Source organism: Vanessa tameamea, chromosome 7, assembly GCF_037043105.1.
Source record: "Vanessa tameamea isolate UH-Manoa-2023 chromosome 7, ilVanTame1 primary haplotype, whole genome shotgun sequence".
NCBI classification, from domain to species: domain Eukaryota; kingdom Metazoa; phylum Arthropoda; class Insecta; order Lepidoptera; family Nymphalidae; genus Vanessa; species Vanessa tameamea.
This window is the reverse complement of record NC_087315.1, coordinates 11,145,829-11,162,287: the sequence shown is the minus strand read 5'-3', so window position 1 is coordinate 11,162,287 and position 16,459 is coordinate 11,145,829. Positions and strand designations below refer to the sequence as shown.

General features: G+C 32.2%; 2 protein-coding genes across 2 annotated transcripts in view; one reads left to right on the top strand and one right to left on the bottom strand.

Annotated features, from left to right (window-relative positions):
- The window catches only part of LOC113398311 (uncharacterized), a 120,733-nt gene that overhangs the window by 69,889 nt on the left and 34,385 nt on the right, over positions 1-16,459 (bottom strand). The gene's annotated exons all lie outside the window — the stretch shown is intronic.
- LOC113398307 (protein spaetzle-like) lies at positions 11,246-13,589 on the top strand. The gene is made up of 5 exons (XM_064215429.1): positions 11,246-11,252; positions 11,510-11,640; positions 12,097-12,207; positions 12,471-12,571; positions 13,393-13,589. The coding sequence occupies exons 1-5, from the start codon at positions 11,246-11,248 to the stop codon at positions 13,562-13,564; spliced, it is 522 nt and encodes a 173-aa protein (XP_064071499.1). The 3' UTR covers positions 13,565-13,589.

Below are 16,459 nucleotides of genomic sequence, written 5' to 3'. Positions count from 1 at the left end.
TGGAGCCAGTCGTGAACATCGGAGATGTGTCATCCTCGCAAAATTGAATCGCTCTGTGTTAAATCGTATATAATAAATCCATAAATTATTATGAAAAATTATACAAAGATCAAAGCAAAATCATTACCGACTAATTTATTGTTAATGCCAAGGCACTGCCTAGAGGGACTTCACGTGAAACAGATAAATTAGAACTAACCTAAACATCAACTAACAACAGCATAATTATATGAGGAAAAATTAATGCATAGTTACTACGAAGAGTTTAAATTATGTCGATTTTTTCCTATTCATGTAATGATCACGTTCCAATAATAGTTGCAACAAAACACATAACATGTATCATTTATTAGTAATTAAATGTTATTGGGTAATAAATTCCAAAACTTAATAAACTCATGAGACATATTCAACGTTGCGATACTAATTTCAATAAAGTAAAATGTTAATCTAGGCAGCTATCGAATCTAATTTTTTTTTTATGATATCGGTAGGCGGACGTGCAAATGGGTACCACCTGATGGTAAGTGGTCACCACCGCCCATAGACAATGGCGTTGTAAGAAATATTAACCATTCCTTACATCACCGATGCGCCACCAAGATGTTACGTCCCTTGTGCCTGTAGTTACACTGGCTCACTCACCCTTCAAACCGGAACACAACAATACTGAGTACTGCTGTTTGGCGGGAGAATATCTGATGAGTGGGTGGTACCTACCCAGACGGGCTTGCACAAAGCCCTACCACCAAGTAAACTGTCTATTGATTTTTAAAGAAAAATCTTGTATTTTCACGGTCGATAAATTTAATAATAAACAGATTTGATTTAATAAGATTATCATTTATCAAAGTATGAGAAATTATATTGTATCTTACATAACATTTAAAAATATATATGTAGCTTATTGTTATGTTACTATCGGTCAAGAAGTTAATTTATAGTAAATAGTAAGTTAATCATCTGTATAATCTATTCCAGTATACAATATACACGTGTAAATTTGAGTCAAGTACCAAGCTTAAATTGTGTTTCAATGTGGAGTTCATTGACACGTATTTTGAGAATGGTGCGTAATGAACAAAATAGCATGATCATAAGTAGTTACTACGAGTAAGTTCTGACGTATAATTCCATATTGGAGTTTTTTCCTTCAGTTTTTAACTCATATACACTGGTATTTAAAAAATATATAAACAGTTTCTCATGTAATAAATACGCTGCAAACCAAAGGATCGTTGATCTCAAACCGATATAGACCACACAAGGTATTGCTTCTTGACGGTAGAATAAGCAATATCAATAAGCAATAATTAATGTTTATATAAAAAACAAACGAAGGTATTTTTTATTCAATATTATTTAATAGAATTTCAACGTTTTCCATATAAACGTATTTATTGGAAGTCACCATTATAAAATGCATGCTTATATAACTGACATTAGTCTATTTATAGCAGGAAGTCATATATATGTATACACTTAACACTTTAATAATATTATAAAGAGGTAAAATTTGTTTGTTTGTATGTAATGTAATTTCCGGATTGAACGAAATTCTAAATTTTTACACTGGTAGAAATTTACTTTATTTTTGAATGCTATATGGTGTATATTATATAAATATCATATGATATTCTTTATTAATAAATTGAAATTGCACCCGTGTGAATCCGGGTGTGTCGCCAGTATATAGTAATTCAGTGACATCCTCTGATGATTAGTATAAATTAAAATTAACAAAGTATTTTGAATTATTTTTACTCGATTCTGTATTCTATTAATGCAGATCTTTGCGCTCACGAAGGCTTTCCCCTCCACGATAAATTTCTGACGTACTATGAAGGAAGCACGTGGTTGTAAGTATAAAGGAAGCGAAAAAAAATTATACCTACTTGTTAATGCACACCGATAGTTAAACGTAGAGAGTCGCGTCTCCGTAACTGAACAGATATTCAATGCTAATAGAAATATTGTGCGCTGAGATTAATATGTATGAAGTAAAAAATCAGCCCGCAAATGTCAAACAGCTCATGTTCGATTGACTTGTCACTGCGATGGCCGTCTTAGGCACGGATCGGAGAGACTGCGTGATCGTGTTGATACAACACTTCCGCGACACTCTCATGCTATGCTCTGCTCTTGGCTCATAGGACGAAGGTGATCTGGTCTCCCCCAAATTCCTCGCTAATGTTTATGGCAGAGCGTGGCCACGCCGGCTGCCGTCCTCCTCAAGGCCGTCTTAAATGAGACACGCGATAGCCCCAACTTACGCATCCACATCCCACAATTCCTTAAACTCTAAAAAGCTAGCCGCTAAAACTAAGGCGGAAACTAGTTATCTTGAAATGATTAAGATTATTATATCTTGTGTATTAAGGATTTTCCCATTTCATCTCAAACTGTTCTTATCATGTAAAGATCAAAAGGGCCCAGTTTATTATGTGGGTTAAGCATATATCTTACGGTAATTATATAAACATTTGTTTTAATATATATATATACGTAATTATAACATGAGACTTAAATACATTCTAGTTCATACTAATGTTGTTTAATCGTTACAAACTATTCAAAGAAATCATAAAAATGAGAGGAATCCCGTTTTTTTTAATCTAGCCGAGATGGCCCAGTGGATAGAACGCGTGCATCTTAACCGATTATTTCGGGTTCAAACCCAGGCAAGCACCACTGAATTTCATGTGCTTAATTTGTGTTTATAATTCATCTCGTGCTCGGCGGTGAAGGAAAACATCGTGAGGAAACCTCCACGTGTCTAATTTCAACGAAATTCTGCCACATGTGTATTCCACCAACCCGCATTGGAGCAGCGTGGTGGAATATGCTCCAAACCTTCTCCTCAAAGGGAGAGGAGGCCTTAGACCAGCAGTGGGAAATTTACAGGCTGCTAATGTAATGTAATGTAATGTATGTTTGTATATACATTAGACAGAGGAAGCGAGAAAGAGAAACGCCCCTCTCGGGCGTTACGCTTTCCCCTTGAGTTGGTTTTGTATGTTATTGGTGACAAACGAGCTCACCAGGCTCACCTGATGGAAAGTGATTATAACTCCCCATGGACATCTGCAACACCGGAGGTCTTGCAGGTGCTTTGCCGGCCTTTGAGGAATGGGAACGCTCTTTTCTTGAAGTTTCCCAAGTCGTATCGGTTCGGAAAAACGGCTAGCGAAAGCTGGTTTCGTTCGGGTGGTTGTGCGAGGCAGAATATGGACGTCGTGGATTTTCGGACATCTAGGTGGTGCGGGTGAATGAAAAACTTGGAATTTTGACAAGATGTCCGAAGTAGAAATTCAGTAGACGCGATCAATCCTCGGAACATTTCACGTGAAAAAATCGGTAGAGGATCCAGAGTGATCCAACGTCTTAACGCAAAGCCAAACGATCATTGCGTGACGATTTTTGGCAGTTCACACTTCAGAAAGCCGCATAAAAAATCTTCATTCTTAAAACACGAAGGTACTTATCACTTACTCTGTATATAGAGTCACTAAATACATATAATAAAAATAATATGATTGTGTCTGTCAATTTACTTCTTACTTAATTTTCTTACTAGACCAAATTTTCTCAGCGCAAATATTCATTATCTGTATAAAAATAACTCATTAGATGATGCCAAGGTCATATGAGCCTACTTGAATAATTCACATCAGATACATTATGCTATCATAGATTTATTGAATAAATATTTTTCGATTGACAAATATCCCTTACAAAGTTTTGGTATTAAGAAGGCATATATTTAAGCAAATAGTATTAAATATATAACGTATAAAACTCGTACACAATCTCACATCATTTTAAATGTATCGTATTGAAACTTTATACAAACGTTCATAGCAATAACGTAAATATTTCTGGTATGGTATTATCACTGATACGACTTGGAACTTTCAAGAAAAGAGCGTAGACTTTTCTAAGCCGGCCATGCACTTGCAAGCCGATCACTTGCAGATCACCATGGGCAACGGTAGTCACTTTCACCTATACCATAAAAAAAAAACAAAAGTTTACAGGTTTAGTTACAATTCGTTAAACAATGTTTTGTTTTTTTCTTTCGAATGTCAAACCAAGGAAGACCGAAAGAGACAATCTGTGAACTAAAAACACGCTAAACAAAGTCTATAAGTAAACCCTTTATATATTAAATTTATTATCAAACGGTTAACTGTTAATTGATAAGTTCCATTAAACAGGAAAAGAGCAATTTTACATATTCATAATACGAGTATGATACATATGTACGTTTAAACATCGTTTGACCTTCTGACGACTAAGTTAAAGGTTCAAGGTAAACGAACGACAGTTTTTATAACGAATTTATTGAGTCACTGTGAATATTAATTATATTTATATTTAGGACTATTAGGAAATCTATTGTTACTTGGTCTTATTAATGGAATTACAACGTTAGTATGAAAGACTAAACGAAGATTAAAGTAAAATGACAACTAACTAATTTATTCATGGTATGATTATTTTATATTCCATAAAAACCGCATAAATAAATTGTTGTTTAACGATCAAAACGACTCAATAATAAATTAATTATTTATTTATATAGATATATAAGTATCTTTTACAATAGAGCTTATTGTGACTTATAGAAATAGATGAAGTTATTACTTAATAACAAAATTCTAGTAAATTACTTTAAGCGGATTTATTTTAGTAGTTCAACAATAATAATTTTAATTGCAAATATGAAATTTTAACTCTTGTACGTACAACCTTTAGTAAGCCTATGTTGTAACACAAGTCGAGACATACATTTCTACGAAGTCATTTTAACATATGCAGGTTTTCTTACGATATTTTCCTTAATAATATATCTCGGAATAAAAATGCAAAGACAAAGACTTTTGGAAATTATTTTTAAGCTGCTCTTGTTGATTGACGACTCTCAATATTACTATATATAATATGATTTAATTATATTAAACGTTTTAAATACTTTTAAAACTTTACTTTACTTTTTACTTTTTTAACAATAAATGTATCTATGAAAAAAATCATAATAATCGTTTTGAGTAGCTAAGAAATGAAAGCGTACCAAAAAAATAGACAAACTTATTTTTAATTGGTAATATTAGTTAGGATTAGTATATACTATATTATTTGTGTGTTAATCGAAATATAAGCAGACCTAATGACTACGCTTTCCCTTCATCCGGTCTGACTGTAAGTCACTCATCTCAAAGTATCATTTCGCTTACTTGTTCAAACCAGTTCGAGCAGAGTTATTGAACGATAATACGATGTAAATTACGTCTGAACGAACAATATCAAACTAGACGAGGAATAATTAAAAACAAGTCATGATTATTTATGTTTTCTGAGATAGTTTCTTTTCTGGAACAGAATTTTTAGATAAGAAAGAAATGCTACGGCAGTCGAAGTTTACAGTGATACGCCCGAGTTAGAAAGAAAACCTTCAAATTCGTAACCGAATTGATGTCAGTCACTTGTTGGATTCCTGTTTCTCAAGAGGTCTTTTGATTTAGCAGGCCCGCCTACTCACTATGTACAGTCAGAGTAAGAAAACCTTCGTCAGTTTTCAAATTCATTCCTTTATCAAGTCGTAAACTCTTAGTACCTTTTGAATCTAAAGCACTAAACAGACAACTGCATATAAAATTAAACTAACATAGTATGATAACATGGTCCAAAATAGTGTAACATCTTTGGACTACGTCTAGTGTCATATCAACATAAAAACTTTTTTATGGCCTAATTAGTCATTAGAAGATTTAAATTAAATATGATATCCTCTACTGAATTGTCAAAGTCTGTCAGTGTCATAATTTTCTTGCAATATCTTGCAATCTTAGAATAAAAACGCTTATAATATTATTCGGCCGTTATTTTAAGTGACGGTTAATGTAATGACGTGACATGCGATGAGTGATATATATTTTTAATTTATTTTTTTCTTTTTAGTTATCGCTGGACAGGTTATCAGTCTGTTCATCTCATTTAACGCTTTACTGTTGCAAGGTCGTTTGCTGGTTAATTTCGAACAGTAAGCCAATCAGTCCTAGCCTATCTCGCCTAAGTTCAAAAACTCCAGTACACCAAAATTGAATACGGATTGGATCAGGTTATTTTAAAACGCATATTATCAACGAGTCTTCTCATTCGCTACTCATATTGTAGGAATGCATAAAACACTTATCCCGCCATCTTTAGATGTCCACCATATTGGATTTAGAGTGACGTTACTTTATTATTCGAGTTATTCTCAGCATGCCCTTTTATTTGATATAGATATTGTGCATTAAAAATAACTATTCAGCTATCTTGGGTGTTAAGTCATGTTCGATTTAGAATAGGGTCACATATCTAACCATAAATTGTCATCCACACTAAAAGTGTATTCTAAATTTTAGTTCAATCGGTTCAAGATATCTGTTTCAAAATTTAGTTGCCGAAAAAAATAGGTACATTACAAGTTATAAATAAGTGACCTTATCAGTGATCTTCCTTGTTTATATATAATATAAGTTATATGGAATAAGACTTTCTTCTCAAGAATACTTTACTCGCTTATATTAAGCAGGTCTATACAATTTTGGATTATATTTATTACTTATGAGAGTCGACCTTACTATGGTGATAATGTCCTACTTGAAAGCTCAAAGGCGGGCCTGGTTATGGGTCTGGGTTGAACAACCTAACTAGTAGTTTTAGGTGTACGTGTAGAAAGTCTTTAGCGGTAGATTAAATTGTGATGTAAAGAATTGACCATATAATTATATACATTAAAAAAAAAAAATTCTCTGTGTGTGATTTAACGCCATCTACTAGAGTATTGGGTACATGTATGTACTGCATCACTAGGCTCGTGACTAGCATAGAAGTACACGAGAGTTTAGGTACAAACATCGGATTGAACCAGTAAAAACTTTTGGATTTTCCATCGAGTAATTCTCAGTAGCAACCCAGAGTCTAGAGTTGAGTGTTTAAATTCCCGAAAAAACACACACACAGAATTGTGTTTTCTTCTTAAAGGCCGTCAGTCAGTGTAACTATAGGCACAAGGGACATAAAGTTTCCAAGGTTGATACGAACGAAAAATATCGAGAACCTCTTCTGTCTGTAAAACTTATTTATTTATTGCGGTCTCCTTTCCTATTTAACCACATCCGAGAAAAAGATGCGTGTGCGTAATTTTAATTAAAATATTACGTGATGACTATAAAATTATTTTCGTACTTTCTTTAAAATGCTCATTTTATTTTGTAAAGTTTATATTGTTTTTGTATTTTAATTTAATTTCATTATTATATTTAAATGCAATAATAAAATTAAATAAAAAGTTATAAAAAAAAACATCACGCCCAGTAAGCGTGATACAGTTAAACTTAGTATACCCCATTTTTACAATTCTTTATGTGATATGTAACTCTGAGCTCCACTCGGTAAGGGTACAAAAAGGCCAAGGTTCTTAAAAATTCGAGTCTAAAAGGCGAATAAACCAGTACACGAGAAAAAGGAACAGGAAGTTCCATTTCGTTTGCCATCTGCAATTTAAAAGGTACTTTAATCAAGATACAATGTTATTGCAATATTTTATTATTACAGTTGCTATTAACGCCTCGCTTAATTAAGAGAAATTCCTCATTGCCGTTATTAAACGTCAAATTCTCTGTATCTTATCAAACGAGCTCATACCGAGGACAAAAAATAACTTTCTTTAGTCAAAACAACCAAGTAACAATGTTATTTCATATAAATATATTAATGATATCGTATATGCAATTCTATTATTTTTCCCATTACGTATTTAACTTTATACGTGAATGGGAAACACTTATTTCAAACTATCTAATTATAATTGAGCTCAACCCCCCCTCGCGCATCAATATCAAGGACCATAGAGAGCTTATTAAAATAAAATATATAGGTCTCGGTAAAATGTTCAGTTAATAATATACAATTTAGCGAGTCGAATTTAAATATGAGCGTATGTGTAGTCGTTGATAAAATCTAATGTTACATATTTATTGAGACGTGACGAGTGAAAAATGTTTATGATATTTATATAAATAGGAAGCACGCTCAGGCGAGGATATCAAATCAATAAGTCAGACGCGATGGCCGGGATTCTTCTGTTCCTTCTTTCGATTTCTCTGGTATGTTTGAGTTTGCCAAATACACGCGTATCGTACAAAGTGAATAGTGTGCGATTATTTTAAATAAAAATTATATATCCAGACCTCGTATTTAAGCGGAATTCCTAATAGTTTAACGTTATTAGTTGAAAATATATTGTTGGAAAAAAAGTAAATATTAAGATCATATTTTTAGTATGTTATTTACTTTTAATACGTTTATTTCTATTATAATCGTAATTTTCATTATATTTGTTTATTCATTTCTTTGAAAAATATATTTAATATAAATTCTTATGGCTTAGTAAGTCACACTATAATATTGACTAGGTGAAAATATCGTTTAATTTCAATGATTAGTTTTCTTCTTTTTCTTATTTAGTGTGTACAATTTGGATATTTATTAAATATTTTTAGATAAACGAATTCTGATTGACTATCAACGAATGGTCAAAACTTGTAACAAAGGTTTATTTTATAACATAAACATCAACTAAGATCGAAATTTCAGCTTGAAGAGGAATATCGATTGCATTTTGAATAACACCTAAAACATAATATAATAATTTCACAACCAATGCCGCAGCAAGTGATTCTAATTTAGGAATTGTCAATTTAGCTTTAACTGATGCTACCTTAGATTCAGCCATCAGAGGACCTTATTATTATCTGAAAGAAATACGTCCCGATGATATATAATATTAAGTAACAAGTACTTAATATTTGTATCATTGTACTTTTGTAAATGTATAAAAATTATCTCGAAGTAGCAATAGATGAGATGGGGTGGGATTCCACCGACGGCTATATCAGGCAATTTTATTTTTTGAATGCGGTTCGTATATTTTTTACCAACGGGCTTTCAGTATTTACATGTCTAGATAGACTGTTGAATAAATCTGAGAACGCAATAAAATACAACTATTAAGAAAACGCACACTAGTAAAGAGGTATGGTTTAGCGAGTGTCAAACGTAGCTGTCACGCTTAGACAATAGAGTTGGTTCGTTTGTTTTAGTTATTTTGTAGTAGGACACTATATCGAGATTTATAAATAATCTAAGACTATGGATTTGTGTTTGAGAATATACTAAATTATACTTTTAGATATATCCTACGCTTACCTCAGAGCATTTTAACTTCGAATTAACATATTCCTTTTGCAATCCTCAAATTTTCAAGTATAATTATTCCACCGCCGTCGCCACCGCAGATTTATTTAAAATGTTAAAAATGTTATTATATCCCAGTACGTAAAAAGGGATTGAGTTGTCTCATATATATGTTTTGATATAAGTCAGAAAGATTCAACGTGTATTCTTTGTAATGTTGCAAGTAAAAGAAATTTAAAAAAAACGTATTATTCGCGTTGTTTGATAGCAACACGTTTCAATGTAATAAAACCGTGTCTGTATATATTAAATTTAGCGGAAAATTAAAAAAAAAACATGATCAGATAATCAGTCCATAAGTATTCATTTTGTGAGGCAAAAGCCGCTGATGACTATTAACATTTTTTATATACCTTCTATATAATAAACATAACAAACATGACATTCAAATAATGACGAAGAATCAAAGGCACAAAATATTTTTCCTAATATTTTTCTATGAATTCGAAGATATAGTTTTTTTGTCATAATAAGTTTAGTTTTTACGTACTTGAATGACGTATGTAGTCTTTAAGGTTAGATTATTATTTTGCTTTAACAATCATTGTCAAGGTGTTTTTAAAACTAACACTAGAAAATGTATGCGTTAAAATTAGGCCTGTGTTAATTTTTTTTGTAATTAATTCAAACCAACTTCCAAAAATATATTCATTACAAAATTTCATTTATATTTTACTTTCATCATCATGCACCTTGTCTTCTACTTCCATACTTCTCTGTCTGACGTCATCTTACAAGTAACATTCTTTCCAACCTTATCGTCTTTTACACAATCTATACATCGTTTCTTTGGTCTTCCCCTTCCTCTATATCCATCCATGGCCATGCTCAAGACCTTCCTAACAACATGGTCCTAATTCCTCCGCATAACATGCCCATATCATATATCGTATTTATACTCCGTTTATTATTTAAAACAAACGCAATCAATTGTTTTAAGTTGGCCGTTTAGTATTTGACTATTTACAAATGGCGACCGTTAATCGTTGGTTGAAATTTAGCTAGTAAAAAGTTCTATGAGTTGAAACAGTTTTATGCTGTTGCTGAGAATGACGTCACAAATAATTAAGTACGTAAACAAAAATTGTAAGTTTGTAATTATGAAATTTTAATAACTATTGCAATTAACCAAAACAATATCAAAAACGACACATGTCCAGCAAATTTACGAATACGTTAATTTTACGATGGTACATTAAAATATCATAAAACATACTACAAGATTTAGATAAGAAAATAGTCTAAAAACATATTCTTTGTTAAATATTTGTATTTATTTTATATTTACAATCACTCATGACTGACCTACTAACTGTTTAAAAAAAAATGTTACATAAACGTGTGATTATATATGTAAAACATTTTAGGAAACGTATGTGGAATTCTGATACGAAGCAGCCTCTGTAGAGCAGCGTGGTTATAAATTTATCTCTCTTTAAGAGATTCTCACTCTCTCACTCAGTTGAGAGGCAATTACAGATTCACACTTTATATTTAAGAGATATTTTTATCAATTTCAGGCAACAACAAATGGCGGCAAGATTGCTCGATCAGCGTCGGATGGCAGGAGGTCGTCAAACAACGCGAATGGTTCGTAAGAAATCCTGAATAGATTTGTGAAGAAACTTTTTACGAAAAACGAGGGTCTTTCCAATCCAATAGTAATTTTCAAAAAAGACTATGATGTGCGACTATCTTTCTGTCGATGTTCACAGTTGCTTCAAAAGCCATCAAGATGTTAGTGTACTTTTAATAGTCAACCATAGCTTCGGCTTTCGTATTCAAACCTTTTTTAAATTAAATTTTTAATATCAAGAAATGCCTTTACATTACTTCAGTTAGAATTTGAGTTTGTCGATAACAATTTACTTTAATTTTAACAATTTATAACTATAATATTGTAATTTGAAAATAATTTGTTTAATAATTGGTCAATGCAATGAACAGTGAGCATTGTGTCTATTGTAACATCTCGTATGTGACAACGTTTCTGGTGAATAGTATTTCTCTAGTAATAGTAGTCTTTCTTTAGTAAGTTTAGACGAGTTACTTTTGTGTCATAAATACTTGCAAATATTAGGCGAAAATTTTAGTATTTTTGACATATCTATTTTTAGTTCAAAATAAACATAAATGAATCGCTACAAACATAGACTTTGTGTGTAGAAAATCAACACATACATATTTCAATTTTTATTTTCAGTTGGTTTCGAGGACCCAAAATTAAGAAGGGCTGGGGAAAATTTGGAAATTCCCGATGATTGCAAGGGAATTGGCATCTGTGAAGACATACCTAATTACCCAGAAGATATAGTGAAGAGTTTAATTGAAGACGTAAGCTACTGTTATGTTATAAAATATATAATATGTTAATACAAATATTTTAATAGGCGGAAAATAGGCAAACGGTCCACCTGATGATATATCCCCAGCGCTCATAGACATATTAACCATTCCTTACACCGCACATTCGCCACCAACCCTGATAACTAAGAAGTTATGTCCCATGTGCCAAGTAAAACCATACTAAGTATTGCTTTTTGATGGTAGAATGTCTAATGAGCGAGGGCCACAACCCAGACAGGATTGACCGAAGGTATTTTAAATAGGATAGGCAAAAATTATCTGCTTTTATTAAAATTAGTTCTGTACCATTAGTTTGAAAGAACCGATAGCAGGATTGTTACTTTAAATCTGCTAGGATTGTACCTTAAAGTTAAACTTAATATTTTAAATTTATCAGTGATGTTAATGATAGCTTTATGTAAATATGAAATTTTAACGTTTCAGCTTGAAAAAAGTAACATGAGCGTATTCAACAAAGATACTTTGTACGTACCAACGGGGTCTAGGAGAGTTGGATCCGGAGATGACATGGAACTTTGCAAATCAAAAGAACAGGTACTTTCGACGTAAATACGTTTTAATCAGTTTAGTAGGAAGGAAGGCATATGGAAAACCATGAGTTACGTTTCACTATCTACCATTAACTTTAGCATTACTTCTTCATTTTACCGCCAAAAATGTAAACTAAAATAATCCCTCGAGCTTGTAACAATTCAACTTTAAAACTAAAATAAAAACTGGATGATAGTTACCCAGTCTGCATAAAGTTATACCTTATAATATTACGCGAATAATTTTAATGATCTTTCTGTTTACAGATATACGCTCCACGAGCCGCTCGGGCTACTGATGGGCAATGGTTGTTCATTGTTAATGATAAGAATCGTCCACGGCAAACGTTTCGATTAGAAATATGCCAGTAATGTTGACTTTTAACCATTCAATTATATCCGCCCCTAGCAACACTATAAAAACACTATAAAACATATTAACTATTCCATATCTCGCCAAAGCGTGGGCACCAACCTTCGGAACTAATATGTTTTGTCAATTGTGTATTAAGTCACACTGATAGTGAATCACCCTCCAAAGCGAACAAGCACTTTTAAATCGTCATTTACAATTTATATTAATGACTTTCCTTTGATAACATTGTTTGACGACGGTTTGCCTGATTTTGGACAAAAAAATTGACTATATTTTAATAAATATTGTTGATTGTTGTTGACTGGGTAACAACTACGGAAACAATCACTATTAAATTTTTAGGGCTCTATAAAATAAATAAATTGAATTTGAAGGCTCGTGTTGAAACGATCTGCGCTAAGGTGCAAACATTTTCAACTCAATCGGTGAATATTTGAGTTGAAGTCTAATAATAATTTGTGAATTCATCTCTAATGTCTCAATAATTTAGTATCTCTTCTTTAAAACTTGTATTTTCATGATTTGTTTTTCCTCTTCTTTTTACTTTTTATACTTACTCTCTTAATATTGTTTAATTAATATGACTTTTTTATCTTTTAATTCATATTATTTATAATTTAAATTTGTATGTAACAGTAAAAAAAATATTGTAATAGACTTGAACCCCAATGAAGGAAGTAAGTCGGTTGGCAACATATCACGAGTGAGGTTTGAAGTGAATTCTTAACAAACTTAACATTGTATATGGAAATATACTTTGAGGTTTTCTATGTTGTTATTGAGGCAAATTTAAATTTTATTTTATTTTTACAGAACCGATAGCTCGCCTTGCTCATCAGCGGCATATATTCAAAGTAGCTACCAAGCGCGATGCGTCCAGAAGTATATTATCCGAGAGATGATAGGCTTAGACAGAGAAAATAAGATCGTTAAGCAAGACATCCAAGTGCCCAGTTGTTGTTCTTGCGTTATGAAAAATCTGTAAAGAATAAAATTATTCCATCGTATTACTAACTTGTGTTAAGTTGAAGTTTTTGTAATCATAAATAAGTTTCAAGCTTAGTTTTCAATTATATATATTAGGTGAGAGCTTCTTCAAGCCCTTAAGTATAAAGCAATAGACGAAGTTGTTATATGTAATAAAATTCCTTATAAATATGTTGGTACTTAATTGTAACTCTATTATGTCTTTATTAACTGATGTTTTGCTGATGTTGTCCGGTCGATTTCTGGCTCACCAGCCAATCTCATGGGAGACTACCCAATTACGCAGAACACACTTGTGCACTATTATAGTGTGCCCAAACATGGCGCTGTCTCTATTCCGTCAATCTCATAATCAGATGAGACGGCAAGTCCAACACGTCCGGAAATTGTTCAGGCGCCGGAACAACAGGCACAGAATACACACTAAACTGTGCACACTTGCAACTTCCATGTACCGGGCTGTTAATGAGAATTCTACGACAGAACAACACAATAACTTTTTATCTATCCGACCTTGGGTATGAAACCAGAACCACGTTACTGCGGGATCTATGGCCTTTTATCGAGCAGACCAACGAGACAATCGATGTTTTACTGTAAATCGAGAAACATACTTATTTACTTGAAATCATTTCAACATAATACATGCAGGATTACTCACGCTGTTTTCCTTGATAACATCTCTCTAAATAAATTTGCACAGACACGCCCTTTTTAAGCCCTCGTATTATGTTTGACGATATCCACTGTTGATACTATATTATTAACGAATCAAAGTTAATTTTAATTATTAATGTATTACAAGAATCTTTTATATTAATAGCGTAAGCCAATTTCTGTCCCAGTGATTATGGAACGATAGCTGCACACAAAACGTCAGTTATGGTCATATCTTCAAGAGCTTCAGTCTTAAATGTGCGGAAAATTAAAGAGGATTCTTGATTACAATTTACTAAATTGTTACGATTTAACAAATAATTAATTTTAGATAACGGAAAACGTAAAAAAAATAACATACAGACGTCATTTTACAATGAAATTAAATCAATACAAAACCCGTCATAGGTTTCGAAATTTCTAAAAACCTGTTGAATAAACGCGAAGTTTCGCGTACGATCCACTAGTATAAAATCAATAGCAAAATACTTTTATCCATTTTTGGTTTGCGAATATTATTAAAAACAGTTTAACAGTTATACGCCTGACGTTATTTCACGCTGCCTCCCGCCAAAAATACATTTAAAACCCATCTGATCGATTAGCGTAATAAAGTCCGGGAAGTTGGAATGTAATCATAGTTTCTGAACAAACAATTATAAATGACTGCCATCATCTATCAGACTTTTCATGTAATACGGAGGCGATGGTGAGTGGTCACCACCACATATAAGTACTGTTGCTGTAAGATATATTAATGATTCCTTACATTGCTAATATGCTTCCAATCTTGGGAATAAAAATGTTATGTCCATAACATGACCTTTCAAACCGATACACAACAATATTAATTAATAGTGTCTGGTGATAGGATATCCGATGAGTGGGTGGTACCTACACAGACGAGCTCGTACAAAGCCAAACCAAAAACATATGTATAAATAAATACTACTAAAAACTGTACTTAATAATAATCGTATCTACACACTTTTGGATTTGTATCCTTATTCGAGTTTTCTTTGTAAGTATGCAAAATTTTGGGATGATCAGTAGTTAAGACTTAATAGTAATCTTCTAGCACATTTAAAATATAACTTAGGATTATTATAATTATAATTATTCTTTGTCTGTCAATCGAAATATAAACACGCCTGCGCCTGATGCTTTCACTTTATCCGGTCAAACTATCAGACACTAATCTCAAAGTATCATTTAACTCTTACTTGTTTAAACTAGTTTAAACTAGTTTGAGAAGTTAAACGATACGAAATAAATCTTTCTTGAAGGACTGAATGAACACAATTGAACTAGACTAAAAATTTACGGAAACATTAGACATTAGCAAAAAAATCTTAAACACACTTGGTGGTAGGGCTTTGTGCAAGCCCGTCTGGGTAGGTACCACCCACTCAACAGATATTCTACCACCAAACAACAGTACTCAGTATTGTTGTGTTCCGGTTTGAAGGGTGAGTGAGCCAGTGTAACTACAGGCACAAGTGACGTAACATCTTAGTTTTCAAGGTTGGTTGGCATTTGGTTTCGAAATAAATATAATAATTTATATTTTATAACCACTTTCAAGTGGTTAACTTACTAACCTAAGTACCTAATACTACTATAAAAATAACAAATACTATAAATTGAATTTAATTAAATCGAATGAAAAGAAAAAAAGTCGAGAACTTCTGGACAGATATTATTAGATATTTACGGACGTAAATGATTGAGGATTAGACTTAATTTAAACTTCCATATTTATATGCAATGGTGCCTTTACTGTAGCATTGCTAAGAGACCAGCTATCCTTATTTAAACCACACGTGAGAAAGAGATAGATTCTCCTGACAAATGACTTTTATTTGTATATGTACTAAGGAACCGCCATCAATATTTACGTGTTCCATTCAAAATATTCCTAACGGTATATTGTAAATGTCGTTTTTATATTATTTTATATTTTAATAAGGGTTAATATTTTACATATAAAATTTTCTCTTGAAACTCTGTTTATTGATGAAAACCGTTGCTTAGTTTAAAATTAATTGTTAGCGTACGGATACTGGTAAAATAGTCATCCTGGTTTAAGCTAGAATGTTATCACAGCTAAATACTTAACTAAAGATAGGTATGCTGATGTTGAGGCTGTTTTTTTTTTCTAATTCATAACAATTTCATTGTTGTACTAAAACTCAATCTAAACTAATAAAAAATTAAATCCTGATACACATACCAT

Excerpts from the sequence above, each read along its gene's own strand:
- LOC113398307 (XM_064215429.1), top strand. Across the intron at positions 12,208-12,470 it reads TTTGCAAATCAAAAGAACAG|ATATACGCTCCACGAGCCGC; the intron begins GTACTTTCGACG and ends TTCTGTTTACAG. Across the intron at positions 12,572-13,392 it reads TTTCGATTAGAAATATGCCA|AACCGATAGCTCGCCTTGCT; the intron begins GTAATGTTGACT and ends TTATTTTTACAG.